This window comes from Lepisosteus oculatus, chromosome 12 (genome assembly GCF_040954835.1).
Source record: "Lepisosteus oculatus isolate fLepOcu1 chromosome 12, fLepOcu1.hap2, whole genome shotgun sequence".
Lineage (NCBI taxonomy): Eukaryota > Metazoa > Chordata > Actinopteri > Semionotiformes > Lepisosteidae > Lepisosteus > Lepisosteus oculatus.
Genome location: NC_090707.1, coordinates 39152818 through 39171939, shown reverse-complemented (window position 1 = coordinate 39171939; position 19122 = coordinate 39152818). Strand labels below are relative to the sequence as shown.

Sequence of the window (19122 nt, the reverse complement as noted above, 5' to 3'; positions counted from 1 at the left end):
CACAGGGCTCTAGACTCTTCTAGTCCCTGTGGAGTCCAGCACACGGACACAGCCCAGTCACAGGGCTCTAGACTCTTCTAGTCCCTGTGGAGTCCAGGACACTGACACAGCCCAGTCACAGGGCTCTAGACTCTTCTAGTCCCTGTGGAGTCCAGCACACGGACACAGCCCAGTCACAGGGCTCTAGACTCTTCTAGTCCCTGTGGAGTCCAGCACACGGACTCAGCCCAGTCACAGGGCTCTAGACTCTTCTAGTCCCTGTGGAGTCCAGCACACTGACACAGCCCAGTCACAGGCTCTAGACTCTTCTAGTCCCTGTGAAGTCCAGCACACTGACACAGACCAGTCACAGGCTCTAGACTCTTCTAGTCCCTGTGGAGTCCAGCACACTGACACAGCCCAGTCACAGGCTCTAGACTCTTCTAGTCCCTGTGGAGTCCAGCACACTGACACACAGCCCAGTCACAGGCTCTAGACTCTTCTAGTCCCTGTGGAGTCCAGCACACTGACACAGCCCAGTCACAGGGCTCTAGACTCTTCTAGTCCCTGTGGAGTCCAGCACACTGACACAGCCCAGTCACAGGCTCTAGACTCTTCTAGTCCCTGTGGAGTCCAGCACACTGACACAGCCCAGTCACAGGCTCTAGACTCTTCTAGTCCCTGTGGAGTCCAGCACACTGACACAGCCCAGTCACAGGGCTCTAGACTCTTCTAGTCCCTGTGGAGTCCAGCACACTGACACAGCCCAGTCACAGGCTCTAGACTCTTCTAGTCCCTGTGGAGTCCAGCACACTGACACAGCCCAGTCACAGGCTCTAGACTCTTCTAGTCCCTGTGGAGTCCAGCACACTGACACAGCCCAGTCACAGGGCTCTAGACTCTTCTAGTCCCTGTGGAGTCCAGCACACTGACACAGCCCAGTCACAGGCTCTAGACTCTTCTAGTCCCTGTGGAGTCCAGCACACTGACACAGCCCAGTCACAGGCTCTAGACTCTTCTAGTCCCTGTGGAGTCCAGCACACTGACACAGACCAGTCACAGGCTCTAGACTCTTCTAGTCCCTGTGGAGTCCAGCACACTGACACAGCCCAGTCACAGGGCTCTAGACTCTTCTAGTCCCTGTGGAGTCCAGCACACTGACACAGCCCAGTCACAGGGCTCTAGACTCTTCTAGTCCCTGTGGAGTCCAGCACACTGACACAGCCCAGTCACAGGGCTCTAGACTCTTCTAGTCCCTGTGGAGTCCAGCACACTGACACAGCCCAGTCACAGGCTCTAGACTCTTCTAGTCCCTGTGGAGTCCAGCACACTGACACAGCCCAATCACAGGGCTCTAGACTCTTCTAGTCCCTGTGGAGTCCAGCACACTGACACACAGCCCAGTCACAGGCTCTAGACTCTTCTAGTCCCTGTGGAGTCCAGCACACTGACACAGCCCAATCACAGGGCTCTAGACTCTTCTAGTCCCTGTGGAGTCCAGCACACTGACACAGCCCAGTCACAGGCTCTAGACTCTTCTAGTCCCTGTGGAGTCCAGCACACTGACACAGACCAGTCACAGGCTCTAGACTCTTCTAGTCCCTGTGGAGTCCAGCACACTGACACAGCCCAGTCACAGGGCTCTAGACTCTTCTAGTCCCTGTGGAGTCCAGCACACTGACACAGCCCAGTCACAGGCTCTAGACTCTTCTAGTCCCTGTGGAGTCCAGCACACTGACACAGCCCAGTCACAGGCTCTAGACTCTTCTAGTCCCTGTGGAGTCCAGCACACTGACACAGCCCAGTCACAGGGCTCTAGACTCTTCTAGTCCCTGTGGAGTCCAGCACACTGACACAGCCCAGTCACAGGCTCTAGACTCTTCTAGTCCCTGTGGAGTCCAGCACACTGACACAGCCCAGTCACAGGCTCTAGACTCTTCTAGTCCCTGTGGAGTCCAGCACACTGACACAGCCCAGTCACAGGCTCTAGACTCTTCTAGTCCCTGTGGAGTCCGGCACACTGACACAGCCCAGTCACAGGCTCTAGACTCTTCTAGTCCCTGTGGAGTCCAGGACACTGACACACAGCCCAGTCACAGGGCTCTAGACTCTTCTAGTCCCTGTGGAGTCCAGCACACTGACACAGCCCAGTCACAGGGCTCTAGACTCTTCTAGTCCCTGTGGAGTCCAGCACACTGACACAGCCCAGTCACAGGCTCTAGACTCTTCTAGTCCCTGTGGAGTCCAGTACACTGACACAGCCCAGTCACAGGCTCTAGACTCTTCTAGTCCCTGTGGAGTCCAGCACACTGACACACAGCCCAGTCACAGGCTCTAGACTCTTCTAGTCCCTGTGGAGTCCAGCACACTGACACAGCCCAATCACAGGCTCTAGACTCTTCTAGTCCCTGTGGAGTCCAGCACACTGACACAGCCCAGTCACAGGGCTCTAGACTCTTCTAGTCCCTGTGGAGTCCAGCACACTGACACAGCTCAGTCACAGGCTCTAGACTCTTCTAGTCCCTGTGGAGTCCAGCACACTGACACACAGCCCAGTCACAGGCTCTAGACTCTTCTAGTCCCTGTGGAGTCCAGCACAATGACACAGCACAGTCACAGGCTCTAGACTCTTTTAGTCCCTGTGGAGTCTGGGACACTGGCACTGCCCAGTCACAGGCTCTAGACTCTTCTAGTCCCTGTGGAGTCCAGCACACTGACACAGCCCAGTCACAGGCTCTAGACTCTTCTAGTCCCTGAGGAGTCCAGCACTCTGACACAGCCCAGACAACAATTTCTCCTTTTATATTTTTCTCATCTTTTTCTTCAAAAAATACATTTCCAGTCCCAAATATAAATTCCTATTCATGTCCTTATTCTATTTGTATGAAAAAATCAGTGTGCATTTCTGATGTCTTTACATTGTGGATGTAAGTGATTTAAAGGAGACAACACAGTTCTTTCTCGATTGTTTTTAAAATATATTGTTGCCACGGTCGATGGTTTGTTTTAGCAGCAGAGGGGGCGAGTTCCCGGCTTGGCCACCAGGGGGAGACTCGCTGGCCCGACAGGGACACGGGAGAGACGCAGGCGAGGAATCCGGACCGTTTCTGCGTGTCACTGGGCCTGACTTGGGTATACCTGTCCTGTAGCCACTAATCAGCCATTTCTGGGTTATGCAAGTTAATGCAATTCCAGTATCTGGGTCCAACAAAGACGAAAAGCTAAACACTGTTTGTCAGTGGCATGGAATTAGTCAATTACATCATAACGTGACGGTGCGATTAACAGATGTACGCAAAACGGAATCGGGGTGGTGTGAAAAATGCTATCTGGTTTGGATCGATTGCAGCTTAATTTGATTAATCCTGCCTGGTTGCCAAGGCACCCGCCCCCACTTCCGAATCTGGTCGTTTCCCGTTATTTCGCGTGCAATTAATCAAGCAGCGGCCAGCCCGCGTGTTTCTGGGTGAAGGGTAATCAGAGCGCACACGGTACAGTACCTGCACACTATACACACGGTACAGTACCTGCACACTACACACTGCACACACGGTACAGTACCTGCACACTACACACTGCGCACACGGTACAGTACCTGCACACTGCACACACGGTACAGTACCTGCACACTGCACACACGGTACAGTACCTGCACACTGCACACTACACACACGGTACAGTACCTGCACACTGCACACTGCACACACGGTACAGTACCTGCACACTACACACTACACACACGGTACAGTACCTGCACACTATACACACGGTACAGTACCTGCACACTGCACACACGGTACAGTACCTGCACACTATACACACGGTACAGTACCTGCACACTGCACACTACACACTGCGCACACGGTACAGTACCTGCACACTACACACTACACACACGGTACAGTACCTGCACACTACACACTACACACACGGTACAGTACCTGCACACTATACACACGGTACAGTACCTGCACACTGCACACTGCACACTGCACACTGCACACACGGTACAGTACCTGCACACTATACACACGGTACAGTACCTGCACACTGCACACACGGTACAGTACCTGCACACTATACACACGGTACAGTACCTGCACACTGCACACACGGTACAGTACCTGCACACTATACACACGGTACAGTACCTGCACACTGCACACACGGTACAGTACCTGCACACTGCACACACTGTACAGTACCTGCACACTATACACACGGTACAGTACCTGCACACTGCACACACGGTACAGTACCTGCACACTATACACACGGTACAGTACCTGCACACTGCACACACGGTACAGTACCTGCACACTATACACACGGTACAGTACCTGCACACTGCACACACGGTACAGTACCTGCACACTATACACACGGTACAGTACCTGCACACTGCACACTATACACGCGGTACAGTACCTGCACACTGCACACACTGTACTGAACCTGCACACTAAACACTACACACACTGTACTGTACCTGCACACTGACACACTGCACACACACTGTGTTGTATATGCACACTGACACACTGCACACACATTACACACACTGTACTGTAACTGCACAGTACACACTACACACACTGTACACAAAGACCTAGTCCCTGAAACACAACACCAAATCAAATGTTTGGGTCCATCCGACATATATTATTGCATCTTCATAGAATGCAGAAGGTGATTAGTGGAAGTGAATACAATCGTTTTAATTTAAAAACGTAAATAGATCCGTCGCAGCAAATGATCGAAGCCGATGTGCAGCAACGGGCCTCCGCCGCTAGGTGGAGCCAGATACCCACGGAACTGTGCCTTTTCCAGCATGATTGACTTTATTAGACACCGAAAGCAGATGTTGCGATTTTTTGCGGTGAATTTCACGTGGTGTTCTTCTCTCGTGGACATGACAGCATCTGAGCACAATAATATCACAATGTATTCGTATAAGTGTGTGTGTTATCTCCTGCTAGTGTGCGTCTGTTCTCCTGCTAGTGTTTGTGTGATCTCTGGGTGACTCTATCCTCTCTCCAGCTCCAGTGTCCAGTCTCTGTCTGTAACCCCACTGTCCCCCTGACACAGGACACAGAGGTGCAGACGTGTTGTTACAGACTGAGTGTCTGTTCAGGAGTGATGATGATGAAGGGTGTCAGTGTGGGGCTCTGGGTGACTCTATCCTCTCTCCAGCTCCAGTGTCCAGTCTCTGTCTGTAACCCCACTGTCCCTCTGACACAGGACACAGAGGTGCAGACGTGTTGTTACAGACTGAGTGTCTGTTCAGGAGCGATGATGATGATGAAGGTTGTTAGTGTGGGGCTCAGAGCTCTTTGTCCTGTCTCTCTCCCTCTTCCTCCCTATCTCTCTCTCTCTGTGTCCCTCTCAGCCTATAAAGTAGGTATTATTATTGCCCTTCATAAAAGAGGCTCTTTAAATAGCTCCGGAGACACCAGAGGAGTGAGTGCACGTGGCTCCCTGGTGCTGTTTCCGTGGCCCAGGCCAAGCGCACAGCAGGCCCTGCCAGTACCAGCCCCGCCGCCCAGCGCTGCCATGTGTGGAGCAGCACGTAGCCCTGAGGACACAGAGGCCCGAGCCCGCCAGCACCCGCACAAACACATACGCCTGGTCTACCGTGTGTGCAGTCCAGTTTATATACACCAGGTGTGCAGTGTGTACAGTATATATACTCCAGGTCTACAGTGTAGTTTATATACTCCAGGTGTGCAGTGTGTACAGTATAAATACTCCAGGTCTACAGTGTAGTTTATATACTCCAGGTTTACAGTATATATACTCCAGGTGTGCAGTGTGTACAGTATAAATACTCCAGGTCTACAGTGTAGTTTATATACTCCAGGTGTGCAGTGTGTACAGTATACTGTATATACTCCAGGTCTACAGTGTAGTAGGACAGGCTCAGTGACCACAGCCTGACCAGAGGCACTGGACACAGGCAGACCTGGCTGTCCAGAGAGGACAGGCTCAGTGACCACAGCCTGGACAGAGGCACTGGACACAGGCAGACCTGGCTGTCCAGAGAGAATAGGCCCAGTGACCACACTGTGATCCCACTGCCAGCAGGAATAGAGACAGAGCTACTTTGTAAGTAATACTGTGGGATTAGACAGTCTTCCCTAAAATAACTAATCTAATCCCAGAGTTCCCACACCTGCCAGAATCAGATCAGCTCCCAGTCCTACTGGGAGAGGGAGGAGGGAGCTCAGATGAGCTGCAGCCCAGAGTGTGATCTCCTGTCCCAGCCTGAGGAACACGGAGTGAGGATGACGATGGTTATTATTATTGTAGTTGTTGTGTTTTGACAGTGGTTACTGCTTTCCCAGCACAAATTCAGCAGTCAGGCCAATAAATCCCATTGAATTGGAAACGTGATTGTTGACAGAGAGGCAGAGATTGACAGACAGAGAGACAGGAGCAGAGTGAAGCAGCTGATCAGCATTTTATTCAAACTGATTCACACAACAGCACTGGGACACACAGAAATGAAGCTCACAGCAGTACGGACACGCTACACTGGCGGACAGCACAGAGACGAGGGCCTCTGCCAGCGTGGCGTCGTGGTGCCCACACAGGGGTCTGGAACAGCTCCACATCGAGGCACATCGCCATCTCCCACCCCCAGCAGGACCCACCTGGCGTGCACCTGGAGTGCAGTGTGTACAGTACACACTATACTGTACTGTACATCCTGTACTCACTGCACATCTGGAGTGCACTTCATACAGTACTTCTACACACCAGGTGTGCAGTGTGTACAGTATATGTACTCCAGGAGTACAGTGTAGTTCATATACTCCGGGTGTGCAGTGTGTACAGTTTGTATACTCCGGGTGTGTAGTGTGGTTTATATACTCCAGGTGTGCAGTGTGTACAGTATATGTACTCCAGGAGTACAGTGTAGTTCATATACTCCGGGTGTGCAGTGTGTACAGTTTGTATACTCCGGGTGTGTAGTGTGGTTTATATACTCCAGGTGTGCAGTGTGTACAGTATATGTACTCCAGGAGTACAGTGTAGTTCATATACTCCGGGTGTGCAGTGTGTACAGTTTGTATACTCCGGGTGTGTAGTGTGGTTTATATACTCCAGGTGTGCAGTGTGTACAGTATATATATTCCAGGTGTGTAGTGTGGTTTATATATTCCAGGTGTACAGTGTAGTGTATATACTCCAACGGTATCCAAAATCATACTGTATGTGTGTGAGAGTGTTGGGTGATCTCACAGTTTATCCTGCAAACCCTAACTCCTTATACAATGTCCCCATGTCACTGACCACTGCGGCCAGAGCCTTATTCATGGCTGCCTCGGAGTCTGCTCCAAACCCACTGACTTTCTCCTTCATCAGCTGGACAAATATTCCTGAGATATGCTGGAGAAAGAGAGAGAAGAGTGTTAATATATTTACAGAGGTTAAAACAGACACACTGACTGGACACTCCAGTACATGAACACTGCACTGAGAGAGAGGGGTTCATACAGACACACTGACTGGACACTCCAGTACATGAACACTGCACTGAGAGAGAGAGGGGTTCATACAGACACACTGACTGGACACTCCAGTACATGAACACTGCACTGAGAGAGAGAGGGGTTCATACAGACACACTGGACACTCCAGTCACCTTGAAGTTGTCCGGCGGGATCTTGTGGGTGTGGACGTGAGTCTGTGCCAGGGGGCGGAGCACGTCTGCGTGTTTGCCACGCCGCTTCAGCATCTCCCCCAGCTTCTTCACCACTATCGAACCGTGGGCCGCCAGCTCCTCGTTGCCCACCAGCTCCCCCGCCGTCAAGGAGCGGAACTTGGGGAAGAGCAGCTGTGTGCCGGAGTGAGCCTTAAACAGGCTGAGGGAGAGGAGGAGAGAGGAAGAGGGAGAGGAGAAAGGAGGGCGAGAGAAGGGGAGAGGGAGAGGGAGAGGGGAGAGAGAGGAAAGGAGAAAGGGGAGAGAGGGGAAGAGGGGGGAGAGGGGAGAGAGGAGAGGGAGGAGAGGAGGGAGAGGGGGAGGGTGGAGGAGCGAAGTGAGAGAGATAAGGGGGGACAGAAATAGACAGAAGATAAGGGAGAGGGGTGAGGAAACAGACTCAGAGCAGCGCCATACAGATGCACTGCAGTCTATTAATATAAATATAACACTATATCTATTAATATACATAAATATATCACACTGCAGTCTATTAATATATATAAATATATCACACTGCAGTCTATTAATATATATATAACACTATAGTCTATTATTATATATGCAGTATATATATATATCACACTGCAGTCAGTCTATCAATATATATACAGTAAATATTACACACTGCAGTCCCCCAGTATACATAAATATATCACACTGGGTTACAGTACTGCACGGTCTCCAGACACAGAGCAGTATAATACTCTGCAATACTGCAGGGTCTCTAGACACAGAGCAATATAATACTCTGCAGTACTGCACGGTCTCTAGACACAGAGCAGTATAATACTCTGCAGTACTGCACATTCTGTAGACACAGAGCAGTATAATACTCTGCGATACTGCAGGGTCTGTAGACACAGAGGAGTATAATACTCTGCAATACTGCAGGGTCTGTAGACACAGAGCAGTATAATACTCTGCAGTATTGCAGGGTCTCTAGACACAGAGCAGTATAATACTCTGCAATACTGCACGGTCTCTCGACACAGAGCAGTATAATACTCTGCAGTACTGCACGGTCTCTCGACACAGAGCAGTATAATACTCTGCAGTACTGCACGGTCTCTCGACACAGAGCAGTATAATACTCTGCAGTACTGCACGGGCTCTAGACTCAGCAGTACAAACTCAGTCCAGCTCTACTTTACCACTGAGAGACAGGACTCTACTGAAACAGCACTGTACTGACGCCCTCAGTATTTACCGGGTCAGAACCTCAGCTCCATGTCCTGCTGCATCAGCCTCGACTGGAGCCCAGGCCTTCAGAACCATATCCCACTCCACATCGCTGAGAGCCATGACTGGTACCGACACCCAGAACAGAACCAGGACAGAGGAGACAGTCTGAGCAGGTTTGTACTGTAAAAGACACCACACACAGTGACACAAACACAGCACGTCTCCTCTCTCTCTCTCCCTCACTGTCTCTCTGTGTCTCCTCTCTCTTTCTCTCCCTCACTGTCCTTCTGTGTCTCCACTCTCTTTCTCTCCCTCACTGTCCCTCTGTGTCTCCTCTCTCTTTCTCTCCCTCACTGTCCCTGTCTCCTCTCACTCTCCCTCACTGTCTCTCTGTGTCTCCCCTCTCTCTCCTTCACTGTCCCTCCGTGTCTCCTCTCTCTTTCTCTCCCTCACTGTCCCTGTCTCCTCTCTCTCTCCCTCACTGTCCCTCTGTGTCTCCTCTCTCTGTCCCTCACTGTCTCTCTGTGTCTCCTCTCTCAGAGCCCAGGTACCAGTAATGAAGTTGCGCTCCGGAGCCCTGACAGTCCTCTGTCTTCGAACCCGTGCTGACCTCTGTCTGCGCACGCCCAGGCTGCTTGCTTATATGGCCTCCGCTCGCCCGCAGTGACCTTGTCCTCCCCCACCCGCTGGCTGGGCTCCTGTCCACCCCCAGCCTGGCCGGTGGTCCGCAGTGCTGGCCCGCCCCGCGGGAATCCTGCCCCACTGCTCCCTGCTGGACATTCCTCTGAGGAGAGCTTCCTGAGGGTGGGGCTCAGAGGCTCTCTGCACACGTCTCTGTCATCCCTGCACACGTCTCTCTGTCTGTCTGTCTCTGCACACGTCTCTCTGTCTGTCTGTCTCTGCACACGTCTCTCTCTCTGTCTGTCATCCCTGCACACGTCTCTCTGTCTGTCTGTCTGTCATCCCTGCACACGTCTCTCTGTCTGTCTGTCTCTGCACACGTCTCTCTCTCTGTCTGTCATCCCTGCACACGTCTCTCTGTCTGTCTGTCATCTCTGCACACGTCTCTCTCTCTGTCTGTCATCCCTGCACACGTCTCTCTGTCTGTCTGTCATCTCTGCACACGTCTCTCTCTGTCTGTCATCCCTGCACACGTCTCTCTCTGTCTGTCATCCCTGCACACGTCTCTCTCTCTGTCTGTCATCCCTGCACACGTCTCTCTGTCTGTCATCCCTGCACACGTCTCTCTCTCTGTCTGTCATCCCTGCACACGTCTCTCTGTCTGTCTGTCATCCCTGCACACGTCTCTCTCTCTGTCTGTCTCTGCACACGTCTTTCTCTCTGTCTGTCTGTCATCTCTGCACACGTCTCTGTCTGTCTGTCATCTCTGCACATGTCTCTGTCTGTCTGTCTGTCTCTGCACACGTCTCTCTCTCTCTCTCTACGCACGTCTCTGTCTGTCAGTCTGTCTCTGCACACGTCTCTCTCTCTGTCTGCCTGCCTGTCCCACAGCTGATTGACCCCAGGACCTCCCACTGCTGGTTCCGGAAAGAGTCCAGGGTATCGGCTTCAACAGCACCGTGACTGGGCAGCTTGTTCCACCCTCCCACCACCATTGGTGTAGAGAAGTGCCTCCTGCTCTTCCCTGCGGCTGTTCCTAGTGTCCCCCCCGATCCTGCCTGTCCGGTGCAGCTGAAGCTCCCTGGGCCGAGCCCGTTGGGGGGTTTGAGGGTGGCGAACGTGAACCGGGGCCCCTCGTCAGTCTCTCAGCCCGGGAGCCTCGGTCAGTGTAGAACAGCCCTTCCCACCCCAGAGCGCAGCTGTTTGCTCATCGCTGGACTGATGCCACAGCAGCAGTATCTTTACCTGGAAACTGCAGACACAAATTGTGCACAATACTGTAAACGCTTCCTTCCTGGGGCGCAGTATGATTCTGACACCCCCACTCCACAGGCTTCGGGTGCCCGTCCACTGCTGGCCCTGTGGCCAGAAGCTCTCTTCCACAGCCAGCTGTTTGTCTAGTCTGATTTCTGCAGGATTTACATCTTCTTAAATTCTCCAGCCAACCCGAGCTCCTGACTGTCCTAGTCTGGCATCACCTGTGACCCGGACTGGTTTACGAGCTGTAGCAGAACCTAGAGCAGTGCTCTGCAGTAAACCGAAGAGCAGTGCTCTCAGACTCCTGCACTGCACCCCTGTGGCTCCATCCTCCCTGATCCAGCTCTGGAGAGCACGGGCTCTTCCCACTGGGAGAGTCCGATATAGAGTCTCCCACCCCCTGTCTGCCCCCACACATCACCCCTGTAGAGCAGCTGAACAGACACTCAGTCTGTAACAACACGTCTGCACCTCTGTGTCCTGTGTCAGGGGGACAGTGGGGTTACAGACAGAGACTGGACACTGGAGCTGGAGAGAGGATAGAGTCACCCAGAGCCCCACACTGACACCCTTCATCATCTCTCCTGTAGAGCAGCTGAACGGAGGCTCAGTGTTAATAACCTTGACTCGTCACAAGGAGCAGCTCAGTTGGCTCTAGAGCACTTTTCACTAGGATAAAGCCAGAATGAGGACACACTGCCACATGCTGGTGTGTATGTGAATTACCTTCCACTAATGATGTCAATATTCCAATTGTTTATTACAGAGGGATTCTTGGCGATCTCTCCCGTTCGGCTGCACTCCCACCACACACAGATTCCACACCTAACTCCCAGAATCTGCCTGGAGCATGATGGGAACGTACCCTGGACAGGACACCAGTCCATCAAAAGACACACCAGCAGAGTCTCGAGTCACCTCCCCAGCCAGCCGGTCTTCGGGAGGAGGGAGAAACCGGGTCACTTGCCAAAACAACCACACCAGAACATGCAAACTCCACCCTGACATTCCCAGTCCAGACCCAAACCCGGGACTCGCTAACCGCCGCCGCCCGTCTCAGCAGTGTGAATCAATTCCACGACACAGTGAAATAAAAACCAGCCAGGCTTTATTTCCAGTCCCAGTCTCACGATGGCCCAAGGACATCCTCTGTGGCTTCAGTGACCACCTGCCCAGCGGGGTCCAGCCTCCTGGCTGCCTGGCGATACAGCAGAAACCCGGCCAGAGCCGAGAACAGGAACAAGCAGACTGCAGCAGAGCACACAGCAGCCAGGGAGTAGACAGACAGGACCTGATGGACTGGAGAGACAGGGGGGTTAATACAGACACACTGCCTGGACACTCCAGTACATTAACACTGCACAGAGAGAGGGGGGTTAATACAGACACACTGACTGGACACTCCAGTACATTAACACTGCACTGAGAGAGAGAGGGGTTCATACAGACACACTGACTGGACACTCCAGTACATGAACACTGCACTGAGAGAGAGAGGGGTTCATACAGACACACTGACTGGACACTCCAGTACATTAACACTGCACTGAGAGAGAGAGGGGTTCATACAGACACACTGGACACTCCAGTACATTAACACTGCACTGAGAGAGAGGGGGGTTCATACAGACACACTGACTGGACACTCCAGTACATTAACACTGCACCGAGAGAGAGAGGGGTTCATACAGACACACTGACTGGACACTCCAGTACATGAACACTGCACTGAGAGAGAGAGGGGTTCATACAGACACACTGACTGGACACTCCAGTACATGAACACTGCACTGAGAGAGAGGGGTTCATACAGACACACTGACTGGACACTCCAGTACATTAACAGAAAGAGGGGGGTTAAAACAGATTGAGTAGATTATTTACCAGATCCCGATTTCTCAGCAGGTCCGAAGATCTCAGGTTGGTTTCCCAGCAGAACTGGTCCCATCAAAACAAGCTGAGAGACTGGATCAGAACCAAAGTCCCTTCTCAGCCGGTCTGACTCGCTGTCTGACTGGGCTGTGGGCCGGGACAGAGGAAGGTTAGAGAGACCGTGTCAGGCATGTGACTGAACCCAGCTCAAGCATCCTAGACTTCCAGGGATCAGCCCAGCGGACTTCCTCAGAACCGGCACGTGGAGCCACGGGACACGGAAAACACAAGGAAGCTTGAAAACTGAGAACAGGAGGCTCTTCTGTGCACAGAGAGTGGTGGGAGGGTGGAACAAGCTGCCCAGCCCTGTGGTTAAAGCAGACACCCTGTTTTGTCCCCCGACCCAAGAGAGGGCTGGATGAAGTTCTGAGGTTCTGGGATCTATGAGCTGCCAGGAGGGCAGAGCTGTTCCGACTCACCCCTGCTCTGGACACACTGCTGCCGGCACCGGTCCGAGTCCGCCGCGCAGATCTCCACCCAGCAGTAGAAATAGACCTGTAGAGGAGGAGGAGGAGGAGAAGGAGAGTGAGGAGCCCGGCGCTGGCGGGGGGCGGGGAGGCGGTGGCTGGGGACACTGACCTCCTCGCTGCTGGGCTCCCCTGTCTTGGGGTCGATGAAGGAGAAGGTTTTGACGTCAAAGCGGCGATAGTGAGAGAGGCGCCCCACCTGCTGCTCCCCCAGGATCGCACTGGGAAACTCGCTGTCCAGTGGGTTCGGACATCTGAGACGGAGAGACTGAGTTTACTGGAGTGTCCAGTCAGTGTGTCTGTATGAACCCCTCTCTCTCTCAGTGCAGTGTTCATGTACTGGAGTGTCCAGTCAGTGTGTCTGTATGAACCCCTCTCTCTCTCAGTGCAGTGTTCATGTACTGGAGTGTCCAGTCAGTGTGTCTGTATGAACCCCTCTCTCTCTCAGTGCAGTGTTCATGTACTGGAGTGTCCAGTCAGTGTGTGTGTATGAACCCCTCTCTCTCTCAGTGCAGTGTTAATGTACTGGAGTGTCCAGTCAGTGTGTCTGTATGAACCCCTCTCTCTCTCAGTGCAGTGTTAATGTACTGGAGTGTCCAGTCAGTGTGTCTGTGTTAACCCCTCTCTCTCTCAGTGCAGTGTTAATGTACTGGAGTGTCCAGTCAGTGTGTGTGTATTAACCCCTCTCTCTCTCAGTGCAGTGTTCATGTACTGGAGTGTCCAGTCAGTGTGTCTGTATGAACCCCTCTCTCTCTCAGTGCAGTGTTCATGTACTGGAGTGTCCAGTCAGTGTGTCTGTATGAACCCCTCTCTCTCTCAGTGCAGTGTTCATGTACTGGAGTGTCCAGTCAGTGTCTGTATGAACCCCTCTCTCTCTCTCAGTGCAGTGTTCATGTACTGGAGTGTCCAGTCAGTGTGTCTGTATTAACCCCTCTCTCTCAGTGCAGTGTTAATGTACTGGAGTGTCCAGTCAGTGTGTGTGTATGAACCCCTCTCTCTCTCAGTGCAGTGTTCATGTACTGGAGTGTCCAGTCAGTGTGTCTGTATGAACCCCTCTCTCTCTCTCAGTGCAGTGTTCATGTACTGGAGTGTCCAGTCAGTGTGTCTGTATGAACCCCTCTCTCTCTCAGTGCAGTGTTAATGTACTGGAGTGTCCAGTCAGTGTGTCTGTATGAACCCCTCTCTCTCTCTCAGTGCAGTGTTCATGTACTGGAGTGTCCAGCTGGTCAGTCACAGTGTCTCCATTCTCACCCATCATACAGCAGGACCCAGAGAGAGTGCCGGGAAGCAGGGTAGGCGAAGCAGTCTCGGATCCTCAGTGAGATACGGGGGTCTGGGGGGTCACGCACCCTGACCTCCACAAACAGGGGCTCCCTCAGTGGCAGAGAGAGAGGCAGCCTGTCCGCTGGGAAGAAGGAGGAGAAGGAGGAATCTGGAGAGGTAAAGAGGGGACAGTAAGCAGTCAGTACACATCGAGCACCAAGCAAGGCAAGTAACAATTCGGAGTGCCTCTGGGGTCTGTATTGGGGGGTGTGTGTTACTCCAGTAGGAGTGCCTCTGGGGTCTGTACTGAGGGGGGGGTATATTACTCCAGTAGGAGTGCCTCTGGGATGAGTGTTAATCCATTAGGAGTGCCTCTGGGGTGTGTATTAATCCATTAGGAGTGCCTCTGGGGTGTGTACTGGGGGTGTGTATTAATCCATTAGGAGTGCCTCTGGGGTGTGTGCATCGTGTATTTCACACTCTCCTCTGTACCTTTAGCGATCCTCATCTCCACTCGGACCCGGCCCAGGGCAGAGGCTGGTTTGGGTGGTGTTGGGTCCAGGGCGGTCAGCCCAGCCTGGACGAGCACCGACTGGCGGTACTGACACTCGATGAGCAGCCTGAGAGAGTCGGAGACCAGCAGTCAGAAAGGAGACACAGGCCTGCTGTGTTCACACATACTCCCACTGCTCACGTCCTCATTCACAATGAAACAAAACTGAAGCTGTAGACAGTGTCCGGTATGGAGAGACTCCCGACTGCAGCACAGGGCGCCTTGTACTCCTGAACACGGACAGAGGTGTCCAGTCCTGAAGGGCCAGAGAAACCGAGATTCCACACCCTCAGCTCTTCATAAGCTACACCAGCTGCTTATTGACTTAAATGGACTGTTTCAGGTGCACTGGACAGTCCACAGACACACTGACCCTCCAGGAGAGAGACTGGACAGCCCTGGTGTAGAGAGACTGGACAGGCCACAGACACACCGACCCTCCAGGAGCAGGACTGGACAGACACAGACACACTGACCCCCCAGGAGCAGGACTGGACAGCGGGGCGCACTGACCGGTAGGGGCTGTCCCTGGACACAGGGCCGTACTCCAGCCTGCTGACCCCTGGGACGGCCACCAGCTCCACCTGGAATCGCAGCACCTGGCCGTACTCGTCCCTGCGCGCCCCGCACTCGGTCACCCCGAACCTGAACACCAGCGCCTCGGGCGTGGTCACCAGGGGGGCGCACTCCTCGTGCCCCTCCACCCGCACGCCGGACAGGTCCAGGGGGGGCTCCGCGTCCCGCCGCCGCACAGTGAAGACGAACTGGCCGTCCTGGGTGCAGTCTGGGGGCGAGAGCATGACCGTGGGGGCACCCCGTCTCCGAGGGCCAGAGCAGGCAGGCGTCCTCGTTAGGACTTAATTGGGCTCATTAACTGTGCAGCATCAGACCAACACCCCCATCCCCTCCCCCTCACTCCTGCCCCTCTCCATCATGATCTCCCCCCCTCCCCCTCCCCCCTGCCCCCCCCGGACCCGTACCGTCCAGCCTGTGGAAGCAGGCCCTGGCGCTGTGGGTGTAGCAGCAGCCCCTCCGGGCGCAGGCAGCGGGAGAGACGCCCCGGGGTCCACACGCCACCTGCAGGTCCTCCGGCACGTCGCAGCGGCCGCGGGGACCTGCGGAGCACACCGGTCACCCCACCGCTGGGCTGGGACCCCACTGTCCCCCAATCCCTCCACCTGGGCTGGGACCCCCAACAGAGCACATCGGTCACCCCACCGCTGGGCTGGGACCCCACTGTCCCCCAATCCCTCCACCTGGGCTGGGACCCCCAACAGAGCACATCGGTCACCCCCCCGCCAGGGCTGGGACCCCACTGTCCCCCAATCCCTCCACCTGGGCTGGGACCCCCAACAGAGCACATCGGTCACCCCACCGCTGGGCTGGGACCCCACTGTCCCCCAATCCCTCCACCTGGGCTGGGACCCCCAACAGAGCACATCGGTCACCCCACCGCTGGGCTGGGACCCCACTGTCCCCCAATCCCTCCACCTGGGCTGGGACCCCCAACAGAGCACATCGGTCACCCCACCGCTGGGCTGGGACCCCACTGTCCCCCCAATCCCTCCACCTGGGCTGGGACCCCCAACAGAGCACACCGGTCACCCCCCCGCTGGGCTGGGACCCCACTGTCCCCCAATCCCTCCACCTGGGCTGGGACCCCCAACAGAGCACATCGGTCACCCCACCGCTGGGCTGGGACCCCACTGTCCCCCCAATCCCTCCACCTGGGCTGGGACCCCCAACAGAGCACATCGGTCACCCCACCGCTGGGCTGGGACCCCACTGTCCCCCAATCCCTCCACCTGGGCTGGGACCCCCAACAGAGCACATCGGTCACCCCCCCGCCAGGGCTGGGACCCCACTGTGCCCCCAATCCCCTCGCCCCCATGGGACTCACTGTCCTGGGGGGTCTCCTCGACAGGACAGCTGACGTTGACCCAATACCACAGGCCCCCCGGCACCAGCTGGACCCCCAGAACCAGCAGCAGAGCGTCGGCCTGCGAGCGAGAGGGAGGGACACAGCGATGAGCCACAGGAGCAGCTGGACAGGGCGGCCAGCGCCCCCCCCAGCGCCCCCCCAGCGCCCCCCCAGCGCCCCCCCAGCGCCCCCCCAGCGCCTCACCTCTCTGCGCACAAAACACCCGGCAGAGTCGCTGGAGACGGACACTGCTCCACCCTCCCCAGTGCTGACCCGCACACCACACTGCTCCGGGGCGTCCTGCACAGGAATACTGACCCCCGAGCGGTCTGCAGGGAGAGGGGTCAACACACTGACTGGACACTCCAGTACATGAACACTGCACTGAGAGAGAGAGGGGTTAATACACACACACTGACTGGACACTCCAGTACATGAACACTGCACAGAGAGAGAGAGGGGTTAATACACACACACTGACTGGACACTCCAGTACATGAACACTGCACTGAGAGAGAGAGGGGTTCATACAGACACACTGACTGGACACTCCAGTACATGAACACTGCACTGAGAGAGAGAGGGGTTAATACACACACACTGACTGGACACTCCAGTACATTAACACTGCACTGAGAGAGAGAGAGGGGTTAATACAGACACACTGACTGGACACTCCAGTACATTAACACTGCACTGAGAGAGAGAGGGGTTAATACAGACACACTGACTGGACACTCCAGTACATGAACACTGCACTGAGAGAGAGAGGGGTTAATACACACACACTGACTGGACACTCCAGTACATTAACACTGCACAGAGAGAGAGAGGGGTTAATACACACACACTGACTGGACACTCCAGTACATGAACACTGCACCGAGAGAGAGAGGGGTTCATACAGACACACTGACTGGACACTCCAGTACATGAACACTGCACTGAGAGAGAGAGGGGTTAATACAGACACACTGACTGGACACTCCAGTACATGAACACTGCACTGAGAGAGAGAGAGGGGTTAATACAGACACACTGACTGGACACTCCAGTACATGAACACTGCACTGAGAGAGAGAGGAGTTCATACAGACACACTGACTGGACACTCCAGTACATTAACACTACTTGCAGAGAATAATGTTAATAATGAGCCAGAGTACACAGGTAGAATCTACAGATAAATGCATTTAAAAACACAGAAGCAGAAGCACTGTACACAAAAGGTGGTAGGAGGGTGAAACAAGTCGCTGATGAAGCCGATACCCTGGACTCTTCTCAGAAACGGCTCGATACGATCCGGGGCCAATTAACAGTTTAACACCCACCGGGCGGCCGGGCGACTGACCTATCACGAGCATCTCCGCGCGCACCCCAGGGCGGAAGAGCGCCTGCAGCTCGCGCTCCGTGCAGATGACCCTGGGGATGACGTCATCGGGCCCCTGCTGCGGCGGGGCCACGCGTCTCCTGAAGAAGCGCGAGGGGGGCTGGGGCCCTGCGCCGCACCCCCCCGCGAGCCACAGCAGCACGAGCAGCACGCCGGACCCGGAGGGCGACTTCGCGAGGCTCATTGCAGCGCCCACGCGCACAGATGAGCGCGGCCGGTGTCTCCCACCCACGACACGAGACACGAGAAGGACACGAGAAGAACGCCAGGCGTCGGCGTGGCGTGACTGCTGCCGTACGACTTTTAATTCTGAACTCAGTGATAAAAATATTCGCTCCAAGAGTAAACCTTTGCTCCACAAAACGTCGGTCCTCCTGGCCACAGCCTCCCTCTCGCGACCTTTATGGCCTCGTGGGCCGGGGCGTGTCGAGCTGTGATTGGTTGATTGGCTCTGATCTCCGGGATCACGCCGGGATCACCGTCTGGATCTGGCTGGAGTGAGGTTTGGGTCCACCCGCTCCACGGAAAAGGAGAGACTCGCAGTGGAGCTGCTGGGGCCGCGGGCGTTACTGAGAACAGAGGAGCGGTAAATACATCTTCTCATTCCACACTGGACCCGGCCACATATTCATGATATAGTTTAGAAATAGTTTCAAAATAAAGTCTGTCCGGAACAGTTCTTCTCCGGCCGTACAGAACACGCGTGAGCGTCGTGCTCACGGCTGAAGCTGGTCTAGCGGGCTCGGACCCGTGAGGACGGGGGCTGTCCAGCCGATGAGCTCCAGCAGGAGTCACACAGATTCCTTCCGCGTTTATCCCCACACCGCCCCGGAGCAGATTAACTGTTAA

At 54.5% G+C, this 19122-nt stretch overlaps 2 protein-coding genes across 3 annotated transcripts; both read right to left on the bottom strand.

Moving 5' to 3' along the window:
• Positions 1 to 6415: 6415 nt before the first annotated feature.
• mb (myoglobin) lies at positions 6416 to 9505 on the bottom strand. 2 transcript variants are annotated; one of them, XM_069197075.1, is made up of 4 exons: positions 9421 to 9505; positions 8895 to 9049; positions 7628 to 7847; positions 6416 to 7371 (listed from the first exon to the last, which is right to left on the bottom strand). In XM_069197075.1, the coding sequence occupies exons 2-4, from the start codon at positions 8987 to 8989 to the stop codon at positions 7228 to 7230; spliced, it is 459 nt and encodes a 152-aa protein (XP_069053176.1). In that variant the 5' UTR covers positions 8990 to 9049; positions 9421 to 9505; the 3' UTR covers positions 6416 to 7227. The 2 variants fall into 2 exon arrangements, with proteins under 2 accessions (XP_069053176.1, XP_069053175.1); XM_069197074.1 differs by having other exon boundaries at positions 8895 to 8991.
• Positions 9506 to 11838: 2333 nt separating this feature from the next.
• On the bottom strand, positions 11839 to 18457 carry LOC138241959 (zona pellucida sperm-binding protein 4-like). The gene is made up of 11 exons (XM_069196289.1): positions 18235 to 18457; positions 17088 to 17212; positions 16863 to 16962; positions 15943 to 16077; positions 15476 to 15746; positions 14902 to 15029; positions 14398 to 14578; positions 13259 to 13400; positions 13099 to 13174; positions 12632 to 12766; positions 11839 to 12046 (listed from the first exon to the last, which is right to left on the bottom strand). The coding sequence occupies exons 1-11, from the start codon at positions 18455 to 18457 to the stop codon at positions 11874 to 11876; spliced, it is 1689 nt and encodes a 562-aa protein (XP_069052390.1). The 3' UTR covers positions 11839 to 11873.
• Between the last annotated feature and the right edge of the window lie 665 nt (positions 18458 to 19122).